Source organism: Centropristis striata, chromosome 20 (assembly GCF_030273125.1).
Source record: "Centropristis striata isolate RG_2023a ecotype Rhode Island chromosome 20, C.striata_1.0, whole genome shotgun sequence".
Taxonomy (NCBI): domain Eukaryota; kingdom Metazoa; phylum Chordata; class Actinopteri; order Perciformes; family Serranidae; genus Centropristis; species Centropristis striata.
The window spans coordinates 8,888,822-8,903,297 of record NC_081536.1 but is presented as its reverse complement, the minus strand read 5'-3'; the positions used below and the strand labels follow the sequence as shown (position 1 = coordinate 8,903,297).

The 14,476-nt window shown below is 39.2% G+C and overlaps 1 protein-coding gene across 3 annotated transcripts in view; it reads left to right on the top strand.

Annotated features, from left to right (window-relative positions):
* Positions 1 to 258: 258 nt before the first annotated feature.
* micu1 (mitochondrial calcium uptake 1) overlaps positions 259 to 14,476 on the top strand; it is a 39,158-nt gene continuing 24,940 nt past the window's right edge. For 2 of the 3 annotated variants that reach the window (XM_059323850.1, XM_059323847.1), the window contains exons 1-5: positions 259 to 496; positions 5,435 to 5,599; positions 6,729 to 6,921; positions 9,482 to 9,644; positions 13,804 to 13,847. In XM_059323850.1, the coding sequence (XP_059179833.1) occupies positions 5,436 to 5,599; positions 6,729 to 6,921; positions 9,482 to 9,644; positions 13,804 to 13,847 (564 nt within the window). In that variant the 5' untranslated portion in view covers positions 259 to 496; position 5,435. The remainder of the gene's footprint in view (positions 497 to 5,434; positions 5,600 to 6,728; positions 6,922 to 9,481; positions 9,645 to 13,803; positions 13,848 to 14,476) is intronic. The other variant, XM_059323848.1, reaches the window with a different exon arrangement.

Below are 14,476 nucleotides of genomic sequence, written 5' to 3'. Positions count from 1 at the left end.
CCTAAGTCATTTATTTCTCTTAAGTTACAGAATTTACACACAGTGTTATTACTATGCCAATACCAATCATTTGTTACATCCTTTTTGAGTGAAATGATCAATAAATGTCATATGTTACACTTTTGGTGAAGTTTTTTGTTTCCTGCAAAACTTGAAAAAAATGAGTTAGGCTATTATTTTAACAGTGTGACGATATGAATATATTGATGGAATTATTATGCATGATGGAGATTTTATTTTTTTCTACCTACAGCAGCGGTGGGACCATAGACTGTATGAAGATATGTTGAGTCTCTGAGTGGGACAGAGCCCGTCTCACTGTATGGGGCGGGGTACGTGTGTATGTCGGCCCACCCCTCTGTGTCTGCAAGGCACTGAGTGAACACGGAACTGGTTCTTGCGTTGCTGCGCTCCATCCCTGCAGACACAGGAAGGAAAGACGAAAAACCGAAGACATTATAATTTTGGACTGACAGGCGTTCGTGTTGTCTCTAACGTGAGTAACCGTGCCGCTTCTATGATAAGAGTGGTCTAACGAAGCTGCGTGTAACCGATAAAATAGCATCTCCCTCTGCTAACAGTGGACCTTTATGCTAACATTAGCTTGTCAGTTAGCTAGCGTTAGCTGCCATACGAAACAATTATCGGACTTCTGGACTCGATAGCTAAGCATGTTACATTAACAGTGAACGTGGTATAAATTAGGACTGCCATTGAAAACATATATCCATGGTTAGCAGACAGTGAGCAGTGTTACTGCAGGCTGTTGTCTACGAGGTCAACGTATTGCGGCTAAAAACAAAACATTGGGGTTCTTGTCAGTCAGGGAACAACTTTGGGGGTTCTGGTTTTCACTTTCACATGTCAAACATGACGTTTAATATAGCCATAAACATTAACGTTATGTTTTAACCCGTGTATATGCCACATTAATTATAGCTATGTTAGTTGGCAGTTGACTGTTTGCCATATCGTCACCCTGTTAAAATAATCGCCTAACTAATTTTTTGACCTTTTGCAGGAAACAAACGCCAAACGTGTACCATATGACATTTATTGATCATTTCACTCAAAAAGGATGGCTATTGGCATAGTAATAACACTGTGTGTAAATTATGTAACTTAAGAGAAATAAATGACTTAGGCAATTTTTTGAACATGCCTTTGTGACTTAAGCAAGATATGGTAACACTTTATTTTGAAGGTGTCTACATAAGAGTCACACAAGCCTGTCAGAAACATGACATGACAAGTATCATGAGCATTAATGTTACTTCAAAGTGTCATTAATGTTCATGACACATCCCATGTCATGTTTAGGACACACTCATGTTACTCTTATGTAGACACTTTAAAGTAAAGTGTTACCAATATTAGTGTCAACAATAAAGCACTGATAAACTAAACTGATAACTAAACAATCTCCCTATAGCTCTTCTTTGCTGGGTTCTTATCTGATGCCTATGAATGAGGCAAATTGTCAAAGAAGTGATGATCTTAAAGGGGTAAAATCACATGATCTGATCAACTGAGGATGTAGGCGATTTTACCATTGATGGCCGGCGTCATGAGGAGATGATTTAGGCAAAAAAAACAATTTCGACAAAAAATGACTTAGGCGATTATTTTAACAGTGTGACAATATTAAATGTTGATGTCAGAGATCCTGATTCGTCAGTATAATCCTATCAGCATCACACTACATGAAAAAGTAATGTTCGCGTACTGGGAGATTATCTGGGAAGAACCTTGCTCAATTTATGGCTAGTTTTATATTATAAGACATGCTAATGTCCCAACTTCTGCTGAAAGTAAAGTTGCAGACCCTTGGGTGTCTCTTAAAGCCAGTGTTGGGGATTTGACCAAATATGAGATGCCATGCCTCTTAAGGTCTTTGAAAAACAATCACATTGGTTTATCAATTTATGTCACCTTCGCTACTTTGTGTACACTTTTGATCACAGTCACATTTGTGCTGTTTATACACTTGATATTCCAGTTGGGCAGTAGGAAATGGCTTACTATCCTGTGAGTCACCACACTGTCAAAATGGCCCAACCTTTGAGTATTATTACTTGTTGTCGGTCTGTCCAGTGTATTTGTTTTTTTCTCATCAGTCTTCTGTTAATACTCCAAAACAATGTATTAATGGTTGCTAAAAGCTGTCAACTAACGAATCGTCTTGTAAGAAAGTTGTTGTAAGTCTTAAGCAAGTCACAGACCGGGGCGAGTTTACCAAATAAGCCAGGTTTATTAAACTCCCTTTATGGAGCAAGTTCCTGCCTAAAGATCTATGCAATCTGGAAGTTTCCAAATGAGAAGGCACAAGGGTAGATGTGCAAACTTTCCTTCATCTGTGCTCCTGGTACTCCTGACAATAATCCCCTCTCTCTGTTTATATTTACCGCTCGGAGGCAGAAAGCATCCCTGAGCAACACAGGAACTCCAAAGTTTAGCGTCTTGGAGCTGCTGAGTTTACTGTGTTTGAGAGGATGCATCACCAGTTTCTACTGAAAGCATAAAGCATCATTTTTAGTGCCCCATGTTGGCTGTTGAGGTGACACTGCCCACTGCTTTTCTGTCCTGTGTTTATAGGATGCAATCATCCGTGTATCAAGTAGTGTTCACACAACATAAATACTTATGTTTCTCTTGTGGGCATCTCAACATATCACTGTCAAGTGGCAGAGAATGTTGATGACCAAGAGCAATTTACCAGGTGCTAGGTCAGTTTCAGGTCCCAGTCTACCTTGTCACCAGTTTAAAGGGCTTAATGTGATTCTGGATTGTGCTGTGGGCTTGGCTGGACTGGATAGTTTTAAAATAAGGTCTCTAAACACTTGTACTTCTATGAAAAGATTAAACCTGAGACTTCCACATACTGAACAAGGTTCTATGCTTTACACTAACAAGTAGGCAGCATAAGATATAAAATGTAGTCTTACTTTGCTGTGCTTGATGTAGGTGTTAATAATGGCTTAGTTCGGTTTGACCACCATATCAGTTTTGAACAATAATTTATCATTTATTTCTAATAATAACAAAAATCGAACAAGTGATATATTGTTTTATATGATATCGTGATAAACAATCCAACGTTATCAATGCAAATTGAAAATATCAATGCATATTATCATCTTCATTTTAAAATTCCTGCTTTGTATATATCCGTTGTATTAAAAATATTTAAAAGAAATATTTAAAAATCAGGAAGAGCTCAGTTATAAAAGTGTTAAATCATATGTGATATCAGCACATATCGCATTGTTAAATTAATCGATACTGTGTCATATTTTGATGAAACCTGTGATTTAAATCTCTACTAGGAAAAGATCAAGACCAAGAGACTCTAATAATTAAAATGCATTATATAAACTGTTGGATGATGTTTTAAATTATGTTCTAAAACATTTTCTAAACCACACTTAAAATGTAGAACAAAGACAAAAAAGAACCTTAAATAACTGAATGCTATTTTTAAGAGCACATCTATTAGAAGCAGCTTGAAAAAGCTTTAACCAAAATGAACAAAGTGATGTCCATCAATGACCCAGGGCACAGTAGTTCAGTCGGTGGTTCAAGCCCATGTGCGGACCAGTTACAGAGTATGTATGAAACACACTTACCGGTACATCTATGCCTGGTTATTGTTTACTATTTGTTGTTGTAATAGCATCAGATACTTTAGTCCCCAAATCTCAATTGTCCTTTACATTGTGTTCCTGCATTTGTATTTTTTCATTTGGATCGTACAGATGAGGGAGTTGTAGCTGTTGCGTGGGTCACTGCTTTTCATTCAAGATAGCGTTCACGTCCCCTGTGTCCCTTGTGTCCCCTTCCTGGCCAAAAAAGTTCTGACAGACTGATGAGAAGAAAGCATTGTGCATTGGTGTGTGTCAGCTGTAAAAATCTATTCTCTGTACAAGCTCCAAGCCCCTCAACTGGGGGTTTTACAGATCATGGGTAACTCTCACTTTGAAAATGATTAATTTGAGCTCACGTCGTCTATTTCAAAGACCCAGGAAGACATTAATTATTCTAGCCTTAATGGGCGGTACTCAGCTGGCAGCTTAGAGTCAAACAGCCCAAGAAAAACAATTCTGTGTTGTTGTTTTTTGTATGTCCCACTGCCTCTTGAATATTTTGACTTCTCTGGCATATGTGTATGTATTTGTGGCAAACATGAAAAACATTAATCCTCTAAATACATTTCAAGCAGATCTGACATGGGCATCAAGAAATTCTCTCAGATCGATAAATGATGGTCACAGTTGTTATAATTTTAATGTTCTTATTTATTGTTCATGCTGTGTGGTTCTTATTTACATGATATTACACTCATTTTGCCGTTGCTTCTACTGAGTGCATTCAAACCACATAAGAGCGCCACTTGGATATCGTTCACTATTGGGGGAGAGTAGCAATTTTCAAACAAATACATACGTATCAATTTTTTTCCATTCAATTTGTTATGTTGCATTGAATAGGTTTTTGGCTTCATTGATGTCAATATTATCTTTGGCACCAGTCTTTTAGTACCAAGCTCCATAGAAATGATGTGCGTGCATGCATTCCGGTCCCCCCAGTCTTAACTGTCATGGGCTGCCAAACATTCCCAATTAGCATATGTCATGTCTTCGTCTGTCTGCCTGCTGAATCAGTTTGACAATCGGTGTATGAATTGTTAATAGGATATCCACAGGTGGCAGCTTCAGGCCTCAGTGGGATGAACTCCTCCGTCCCATCCTTCGTGCACACATGGGAGCTACAGATACACACCAGTAGCCCCATGCTTAATTGTTAATCATCTTTCTATGACACAGATGAATGAAGCAACAGTCTGTGTGAAAATGGAGTTCTGGAGCTTAGCTGCACTGCTGGCAATTAGTTTTATCCTTGCTTTCTGTTGTTTATTAATTGTATGAGGATTGCAGGACATTCATGAATTGACTGTTGAAGGTTTTTGAGTTTCGCCTGCAGTGCAGTATGAAGACAGATCCCACGAGTGCACTGCTATTGTTCTAAGCTTCGCCTCTTGAGATGAGTGTTAATTAGTTTTTTGGTCAAATCCTTACCTAAGACTTCCAAGGCTTGTGACTGGAGAGGGAATGTGCTTAACACAGTGGTGTTCACGCTTCTGCATGACTTTCAGATGATAAACATTGTGTAGTTTGAAACTGTTTTATTGTCTTATTCGTCAGTATTTTCAAGAGGGCTGCAAGCAATGATTAATTTCATTGGTGATTATTTTTTTGGGTCAATAGATTAATTGTTCAGTCTTTTAAATGTCAGAAATTGGTGGATAATGTCAATCTGTATTTCCCACAAAGAATCTATGCCATTTTTTTCTGTCATCACATGCTGGACAAAATGCCCTAAAACAAAACCGGTCCTGTCAGCTGTTGATTCCGCCTTTATTATTTTCTCTCTGCAGGATGTTCCGCTTGCGGGCTTTGTCCGCAGTTTCAGTGGGGCTAGCGCAGATGTCCCGGCGCTACCACACTGGGGCAGTTCGAGGGTCTGGTCAGAGGAGGCTAATGCTGGCAGCCCTGGCAGGGGTAACTGGTGTGTCTGCTAGTGCTGGGCTGCTCTGGAAAAGGTGAGTCTGGACCCAGTAAAACATCTGTGTTCTTCTATACTAAGAAAAAATGATATTTGTAAAAATACTTTATTTCATCCTCAAGTGGCATTTTGAAAAACACTTGGTGAAGCCTTTAAAGACCAGTTTCTCTTTGATTGCTGCTGTCTTTAAACTATCGCACAAACGTGTTAACCATCCAGTGGTGGAACGCCATATGACTGGAATTTTTATTTTTCAAGTATTTGGAGCTGCATTTTTCTAGTTTTCCTACCACATCAAAGATATTCCCCTTGAAAGACTCTTCAGTATTTGTAGTGCATCATCTAGTGTCTTTCTTTTGACAGTTGCCTTGCTTCACACCATGACTTGCAGGCTTATCCATCTGGCATGGTCCCCATTAAATGAACAGTCCTTGATCTACATTGAGTAAACTAGGATTTGCTTGCGGTGCAGTATTTGACAGGAGATTGACTTTGAGCACATGCCAAATTCGATTCCCCAACATCACACACAACTGTTAGGGTAAGCCACCCCATCAAGTTGCTTACCTGCATTTCTGTTGACATGCCAAGCCGCTACCCCAAGAGGGTCACAAAAATTTTATGGCTATCCATTACTAAGGAGGCTGGTGTTTAGTTAAGTCAAATCAGTGGAGAGGGTGTTGACGTGAGAGCTCTATAGGGACAGCATGACTGTGCTGCAGGAGGCAGCGTGATGGATGGTGCCTCGGGGTATTTGAGACTGATGGGATGAGACTGTTCCAGGCCTTCACCCCAGGCTTCATTCTCCTTGTGTCTCGTTAAACTGAATTATTCAGCCTAATCCAGACAGACCCAGCTATTTATTATTATTATTCCAATTTTCAATTTAGTCAGAAAAATGGTCAAGAGGGAGTCCCTTGGTAAACCTCTCTGCATTGTACAGACAAGCAAAACACAGCACGCCATCATTCTCATTCCCTGTCTCTGTTTTACCTCTTGAGCAACATTGCTACATAATCAGCTACACACTTCCCTGATTCTACTTGGTACCAGAGATATCAAGGGAACCAAAACACAAAAAGATGTTGCAACCTTCCCTATAAATGACATAGAAATATGTCTCTGGTAGTAATGTCATTCAAATCTGTTTCTTTATTGAAAACTAGAGCATATGCAGAGGCAGGGCCCTCTGTTCGACACTCTGAGCAACCAGGCGGAGTGGAGGCTGATTTCGTAAAGGATGCAGAGTCTGAGGCGGAGTCTGAGAAATCGGTGGAGGCCAGCAGTGGAGACGAAGGAGCAAACGAAGGTGGTGAGGGGAAAAAAAAGAAGCAACGCTCTGGATTCCGTGACCGCAAGGTAATCAATACACAATAAATATTCAGCCATTCAGTGAGTCCAGTATTTAATTCACCTCTGGAATGGTGTTTTGAAAGCCCTCCCAATCAATGTCCAATATGCAAACGCCAGTATATTTTTGACAGAATATATCACAGAGAAGCACAAAGGTAGTCAGCATGCATTCCTGCTGTCATAAACAACAGAAATGCACCAACAGTAAGATTTTATTGCTGTTAATTAGGAAGCAGATGACAAAGGACAAGCAGAAGAAGAACTTTTATATGATGCCAAATAAAGACAGTTTGTAGTTTTGCATATGGTCGTCGGAGAAGCACGGATAAAGAAAGGAAGACCTGTGAACGTTCAGTGCATTTTTTTCAAAAGGAATGTGATGCAACAGCACATCTGACTTATGGGTGTAGATGTAAAAATTGTGAAATCACTCCTGCCTCAGCAGCAGCGTCAGTTTGCTGAAAGCATATAGCAGTCTAGGGAGCAAGTCGTTTTAGTGAATCACAACACCTCAGGATTCATGGGTATGTTGGTAGAAATAGATTGTTTGTGCCAGCTCACTCTGTCAAGTAAAGAGTCTGATAGAGAGTACTGTGTGAAGTAACTCTTGTGTGCACTTGTGTTCACATGTCTGAGCATGGGTGGGGTGGGGTTGTATTTAGATGTCCTTAATAGTCAGGATTTATTTCACAATGCAACCAAAAGACTAAAGAACAAACTTATTTCCCTCACAATGTTGTGGAATTTCTTAATGTATAAAGGCCACAGGTAAAATGATTTATTTCTATCGATGTATTTTGAATAGAGTCTGTATTAAAACCTTATTTTGAAAAGTGTAGTCATATATCCTGGGCTGTTTCAATGCATTTACCATAAAGGAGAATTCGGGTGAATTGCAACATTAGCAGCAGCTGGTTTGGCCCCAATCTTTCTTTTGGTCACCTCCTGCGCCTCTTGGGGGTCAGCTCTTTGGTCAATGGTATTCATCTTTGTCAAAGGACTTAAATATATATTTTTTTTGTCAGATATTGTTCGTTTATGTTACAACTGAAGTGAATAATGCGCTGTCAGCTGTGAACACCACATCAATGAGAAATGCAGTACTTGAACTATGCATGATTTCTGAATATCTATGTATTTATTAATGATAGAACAATGAATGATCGGTCAGGCAGGAGGGCCAGTATAATGGAAGAATAAACACTTGGATGTGTGGTGGGAAATTTTTTAGAACATTTATTTTGATTTCTTGGTCTTTCTAAATGTTCTGTCTTTATTATTTTCAAAGGTGATAGGGACTTTCTGAATTTGAATAATAATTTGAATGCAAAATTATGCAGCAAGAGGGAATTTTCACTCTAATGTGTGTTTTAAAATTCAGTGCTTTCACCCTCCTACTTTTAGCAGTGAATCGCACTCTTTTCTCAGATGTTGCACAATAAATCTTTGAAAACCAGAAGAAAAACTGATAAATAACTCGCGTGACTTGAATTTCACCCACATGGTTTTTTATGTGTGATTTTTGTAATGGAAAGAGAGGGCATAAATGGCTGAAAACTCCAAAGAACGGGCTTTGAGTCTCCATCAGTGTGGGTGATGCTGAGATCAGTAGCCTGTAAATCTGAGGAGATGAGATCCAGAGAGAGATGACAGCGTATTCCGGGCTTTCCATCAGTCAGGCTCTCCGGCATTTCCACATGACTGTCCTATAACCTCTCATCCATACAGTGATGGTTGCCTCTTCTGGGAGGACATGCTCTTGGTGATTTCCCTGTAGACCAATAAGGTCTGCTAAAGAGGGTGAACCAACACAGAAGCATGCAATCATAGCTACGGACCCAAGAAGAGAATCTAGTAGAATAAAAGTCTGTGCATCTCTCTCACTCTTTCGGCTATAAAATCGAAGTGGATAACACCTTCAAAAACTTTGGCATATTTTACTTTTTTTCCACAGGGAGTTTGTGTTGTGTACACAATCATTCAGTGTCACATAAAATAACAGTCTGTGTGGATTAGTGTGGCTGAGCACAGACAGCGCTCTGTTAATTTCGCAGTTATGCTGCATCTGTTTGAAACTTTCTGCTAAAAAACAAATGGCAGTGTCAAGGCAAACATTGACGTGGCTAATGTGTGTAACAGAGCTGAATAAATGAGTTCTTTGTATTTGGACTTCAGTATGTCATGCTGTTTGCCGTATGTGTGGTTGTCTTGTCACAGCTTTTTGTGGCTGCGGTAGTTCTGCAGTCTCCATTCATGTGAACCTGTCAGTCTGACTGATGCTGATAACACTATTTCCTGTTTTCATTACGTGGTCATTGAGTCAAGAGGTTAATATACTTCCGCATCAGGACTGTCAACTTGTTTTCCTGCCACCACCTGCTTCTTTATTCTGTTCACTGCTTCACCTCCTCTGCACTCTCTTAACTCTACCTCAGATCATTTACCTTACTACACACGGGACCGGAGTAGTCCCGGATCTTTGATTTGGCTGATGTTTAGGTATGTTCGGGTGGTGCTCGTGCCTGAAATTTTGTATCATTAATTGTGGTTCCTGTCTGGTTGGCAGGTGATGGAGTATGAGAACAGGATACGAGCCTACTCAACTCCAGACAAGATTTTTCGCTACTTTGCCACGCTGAAGGTCATTGGCGAGCACGGAGACGCTGAGGTTTACATGACGCCGCAGGACTTCATACGCTCCATCACACCTAACGAGAAGCAGCCTGAAAGTGAGTCCTCTCTCTTTCTTTCCACCACCATCATGGACTTCTTTCCACCCACTGGCATACTCCAGTTATTTGGAGAATTTTTATTTTACATTTTCATTGGGAGCACTTTATAATAACCATCATTAATAAATGATAAATTGATAGTTTCATTTTGGATAATATTTATTTGACTTTTAACAAACTAAAATTAAACAAATTAAATGATAATTGATAAGGGTTATTAATTAATAACATGTAATGTTTGAATTTATGTTATTTTAACTATTGGATATATTAAGTATTTGTATATACCAAATAATTTATTATTTGGCAATCATTTAACTGCCAGTAAAACAATTTGATTGGTATTATACATTGCAACTAATGATTATAATTCTTTGGTAAATGGTTAAAAAATATGTGTAAAACATCTATAAACATAGATATGTATATTAGTCCACAAATGATAAATAATTTATAGATCCCCAATACAAGATTAAATGGAGACAAATTAATGTAACTTGATGCTTTTTAACATGTTTTACAAAACATTTGCTATTCATTAATATATATTCAATAATTAATATAGTGCATAAAATGTTATATGTGCAAAAATTAACTGTTAAATAAACATCATTTCTCATTGAATTGTTTGTTAACAGTAAAATAACTATTAACTGTAATATAAGTGTAATTATCAATTCATCATTTATTTGTGATGATTACTAAAACCTGTTTTCATTCAGCTTTCCTTTAATCTGATTCTGTAGATTCCAGGAAATTTGTAGATTGCCTCTGGATTTTGACCCAAAATATACCCTGGCAACATTGCCGAGATAATTTTTACTCCACTGGTAGAGCATTACTCAACATAGCCTCCACCCCGTGCTCTGTCCAGCCACAGGGACATTTAGCACACGCTTGCTGGTTCAGGACTTATGACAGTTCATGTTAAAACAATCCCACTGACTGTGTTCACAAGTATGAAGGAAGGAATGGAGGAGGGGGGTAGTGACAGGGCTGTCTGATCACGCTGAGTTGAGGGACTCACGACACAGCAGTTGGTGTATCAATTAGCAGGTTTAAACCAGAGCAGATCTCCGGCGTCACACATGGAGCCAGTGAGAGATATTTGATCTTCAGCCATGGGAGGTTTGGGAAGGCGCAGAGCTTAACTTGGTGTAGACAAATCGCAGCACTACTCTGGTCTTTATCTGTCATTATCCGGTTATTCAACACTAAAATTCATTCCGTTTTTGCATGACATTTTATTCTATTGGAGTATATTCGCCTCAATCAAAGATCTCTGGTTGAATGCCCAGTGTGTGAGGACCACAGTAAGCCTGCAGTTAGCACTTATTAAACTGGGCTTGTCATTGCCTTTCCTGCTCACATCAGCACTTCTGTTTTCCATGCTCAAGCCCACCTTGGCCTCCATTGGCCTTTCATTCTTAGACAGCATACCTCTCATACCCACTTCCTGATTCGCCACCTCTTCCTTTCTTTATCCTGCTCTTAGCTCTTCCAAACTGGAGTTCAAGTAATGATGAGCCGAGCTCTGTTGGATACGAGAACATTCAGCAAAGCTCATGAAAAAGCCAAAAGAAGTTACGGTTCACTTCACAGCCACTTCACTCTCTTCTCAGATTCCCAAGTGAAGATAACCAAAAGGCTCCGTGGTCACATGAAAAAAATATGACCAAGTCCTAGTTGTTGATTAGTTTGCTTTTGTTTTTTTAATGCTCTACACATTTTCTCACCCACAGGTGATAAATAAACCATGGACCAGTTGAAAAAACTTAAGATAGGTTTAGCTAACCTTTTTCTGTTTGGACAGGGTCTGGCATAGATAAAACAACTGAGTTTAGAGGCTGGATCCCCAGAAGGACATGAATGGGGCAGTTGTGGCCCAGTTGGTAGATCGGTTGCATACCGATTGGAAGGTTGTTGGTTCGATCCCTGACCATGGCAGCCTACATGTTGAAGTATATTTGGGCAAGATACTGAACCCCAAGTGGCTCCTGATGCCGGTTCATCGGTGTGTGAATTAACTCCCAATGGTGGCAGATGGCACCAGCGTGCCCTGGTAGCCTCGGCCACCAGTATGAATGCTTGTGTGAACAGATGAATGAGCGCAGTCTGTAGTCTAAATTGATTTGGATAAAAGCGCTATATAAGTGCATTCCATTTACCATTTACCATGAACAAAGTATCCCCACACCAGCAGTCCAGCCACACAAATACTCATAGTGCTTTCAGGTGGTCCTTATCACCTCGTTAAGTTTGATTGTGAATTTTATAACAAGGATGTTACCTGCAACCTGATGGGCCAGATGGTTTGTAACACAGAACCATCTGAGAAGCCATCACTGGAAGCTGTTTAGAAAGGGCCGGCACCACGTGTCTATCAGTGTCTATCATGGTCTGCTGTAGCTAGACGAGAAAAGAGTGGAAACATCTTTTCCATTGGGAACAGCGTTGTTCTTTGGTCTTCTTTTAATGAGGAAATACTCTCCAGTTCTGATGTAACTGATGCCATTGCAGCATCTGCGCCACCCTCCGTACGAACTGCCATTGTTGTTTTGAACAGACTGTAGCCTCCCCATGTTGTCACACACACCTAAAACCCACGCCTGAATCTGCCTCATGTGATGCTGATTGGTCCACACCACTGTGGTTTGGACACATACACATTACTTGAGCCTGACAAGAAGGATTTTTGTCTGATATGTGATCTCATGATTCTCACCTGATCTTGTGATATTGTGAGGGTCAGCTCCATGGCAACCACTTGTGTCCTTTCAAATTTGGGCAGAACGAGGCTGCCCTCTTTCAGGTGCATTTGAAACAACCTTTGTTTGCCCAATATTTGGACTAGAAATGTGGGTTAAAGATAAGCGATCCACACCCTGAATTGGGAATCTCTCTTTTGTTGTGGTAACTGACCTAAAGTTAGAGGATTACTGACTCAGCAGAAGAAGGTGGTAGGCTATTTTCGGAGGTCTTAGGTGATGAGGTTTTCTGTAATGCAGCTGAAGCTAGGTTTACTTTAATGAGATTATATTCTAACCATCGCCCTCAAAGTTAATCTGATTTAATGAGAGCAGGTCAGTGTGCTACTAGTCTCAGTGTGATATCAAGAGCCTGTGCCACTCTTGGAATATTTTATATAATATTTGAACACTGCAGGCTTCATTTAATACATTAGAACTGCTAGCTTACACAAAAGTTTAGAAAATAATCATCTTAACAAGGTTTATTAGTTTGAAATACATTGGTTTGACGTTATGATTAGATTTTTAACGCAAAATACATCACTCATGTTTGGACTATATTTGATTAAGTCTTGTAAAAAGTGGGGAAAATCACATTTCATAACATTGTTGCAGGGAGCACAATTGTATTCAGCCATAAAAAAAATCAATGCCTTTTGCATAGAAATAAATGACACAGAAATAACAATAAGACTGAGAGGACAAAGACCAGTGCACAATGAAGAATACTCTTTCAACTGATCCATATGTGCGCATTGAAGACAATTTTCATTGTGTTGACACTGAACCAAACACCCCGAGAGACTCATTTGACGCATCCATGTAAAAATAAGGCCCAACAGATATAACTAGTGGTCGATTTTATCAGCCGATATGGACTGTATGTTGTCCGATATACTTTTTTTAAGAATACAATGCAGAAACAGATGCTTGGATGATTTAAAAATAGCGTCATCATGTGATTTTTCCAGCAGAGCACTTGGATTTACAATCCGGCACAGAATGAGAGATAAAAAACTGCTATCAGCCATGTCAACCCCATAATGTCATTCAACATAGCGGTTAATCTGGTGCTTTTTAAACATAAATGTCAAAACTGTTGGTATTCTGATTGAGAACTTCGTCTTGACTGATGATCAGAAGAGCCGAAGCTGAATGCAGATGATTGTTTATTTGAAAAATTTGCCAAATGAAAATGGATTGTTAATGACTATTATTAATCTTGAGCACATGTCAGTGATAACGAAGTTTAGTAATGATACCAAGTAAATACAATTTATTTGCATCACGCTAGGTATAAATCTTGATGCCCCCACTGTGTAACTAGTCTGCCTCACATCTCCTTTGTTATAATATTTGTTTCCTAATCTGTATGTCTGTTTATTTTCTCTCTGTTTCTTTTTCAGGTCTAGGCCTGGATCAGTTCATTGTGAAGCGATATGATGGCAAGGTAAGTAGTGGGCACCTGGGTGGTAAAAAGGATACAAGGTAGACTTAGCAGTCATGGATCATCATTAGCTGGGAGTTTTTATAATTATGTTTCATGTTTCATCCCTGGTTTATACGTTTAAAGTAACTGTTGTGAGATTTCAGACACATACTGTAAACTCAGTGAGAATTGCATTTCCCCAGAAAGCTTTGCAACAACATATTGTAAGAGCTTATTTCTTTCCCCACTCTACCAGAGGGATTAATTACCCAGATAGCCCATGTCAGTCAAAAATCAGTTCATCCAAAATTTGAAAGAACCCAACACATTTCCTCACTTATCCATAGTGTAGCCAGGCATGAAGAAAATTTCTGCTTTATGTGCCACAACCCCAATTCAACGGAGGTGAATGGAAATGTGTTTGTGCACCTTAAAGCACTAAAAAAGGCGATTTGAAAAACATGTCTTTGCAGAAATAAGTGTAGTCAAAGTAAACGTTCAACATTCAGTAAAAACTTTTGTCAATGTGACAATTATGAAGTCATCTTTTCAAATCTGTCCCCTTACTCTTAAATATTTATCTTTGTTTCAAACAGAAACATTTGAGCAGATGACTCTGCACTTAAAAATTAGGCTTTATAATCCCCAGA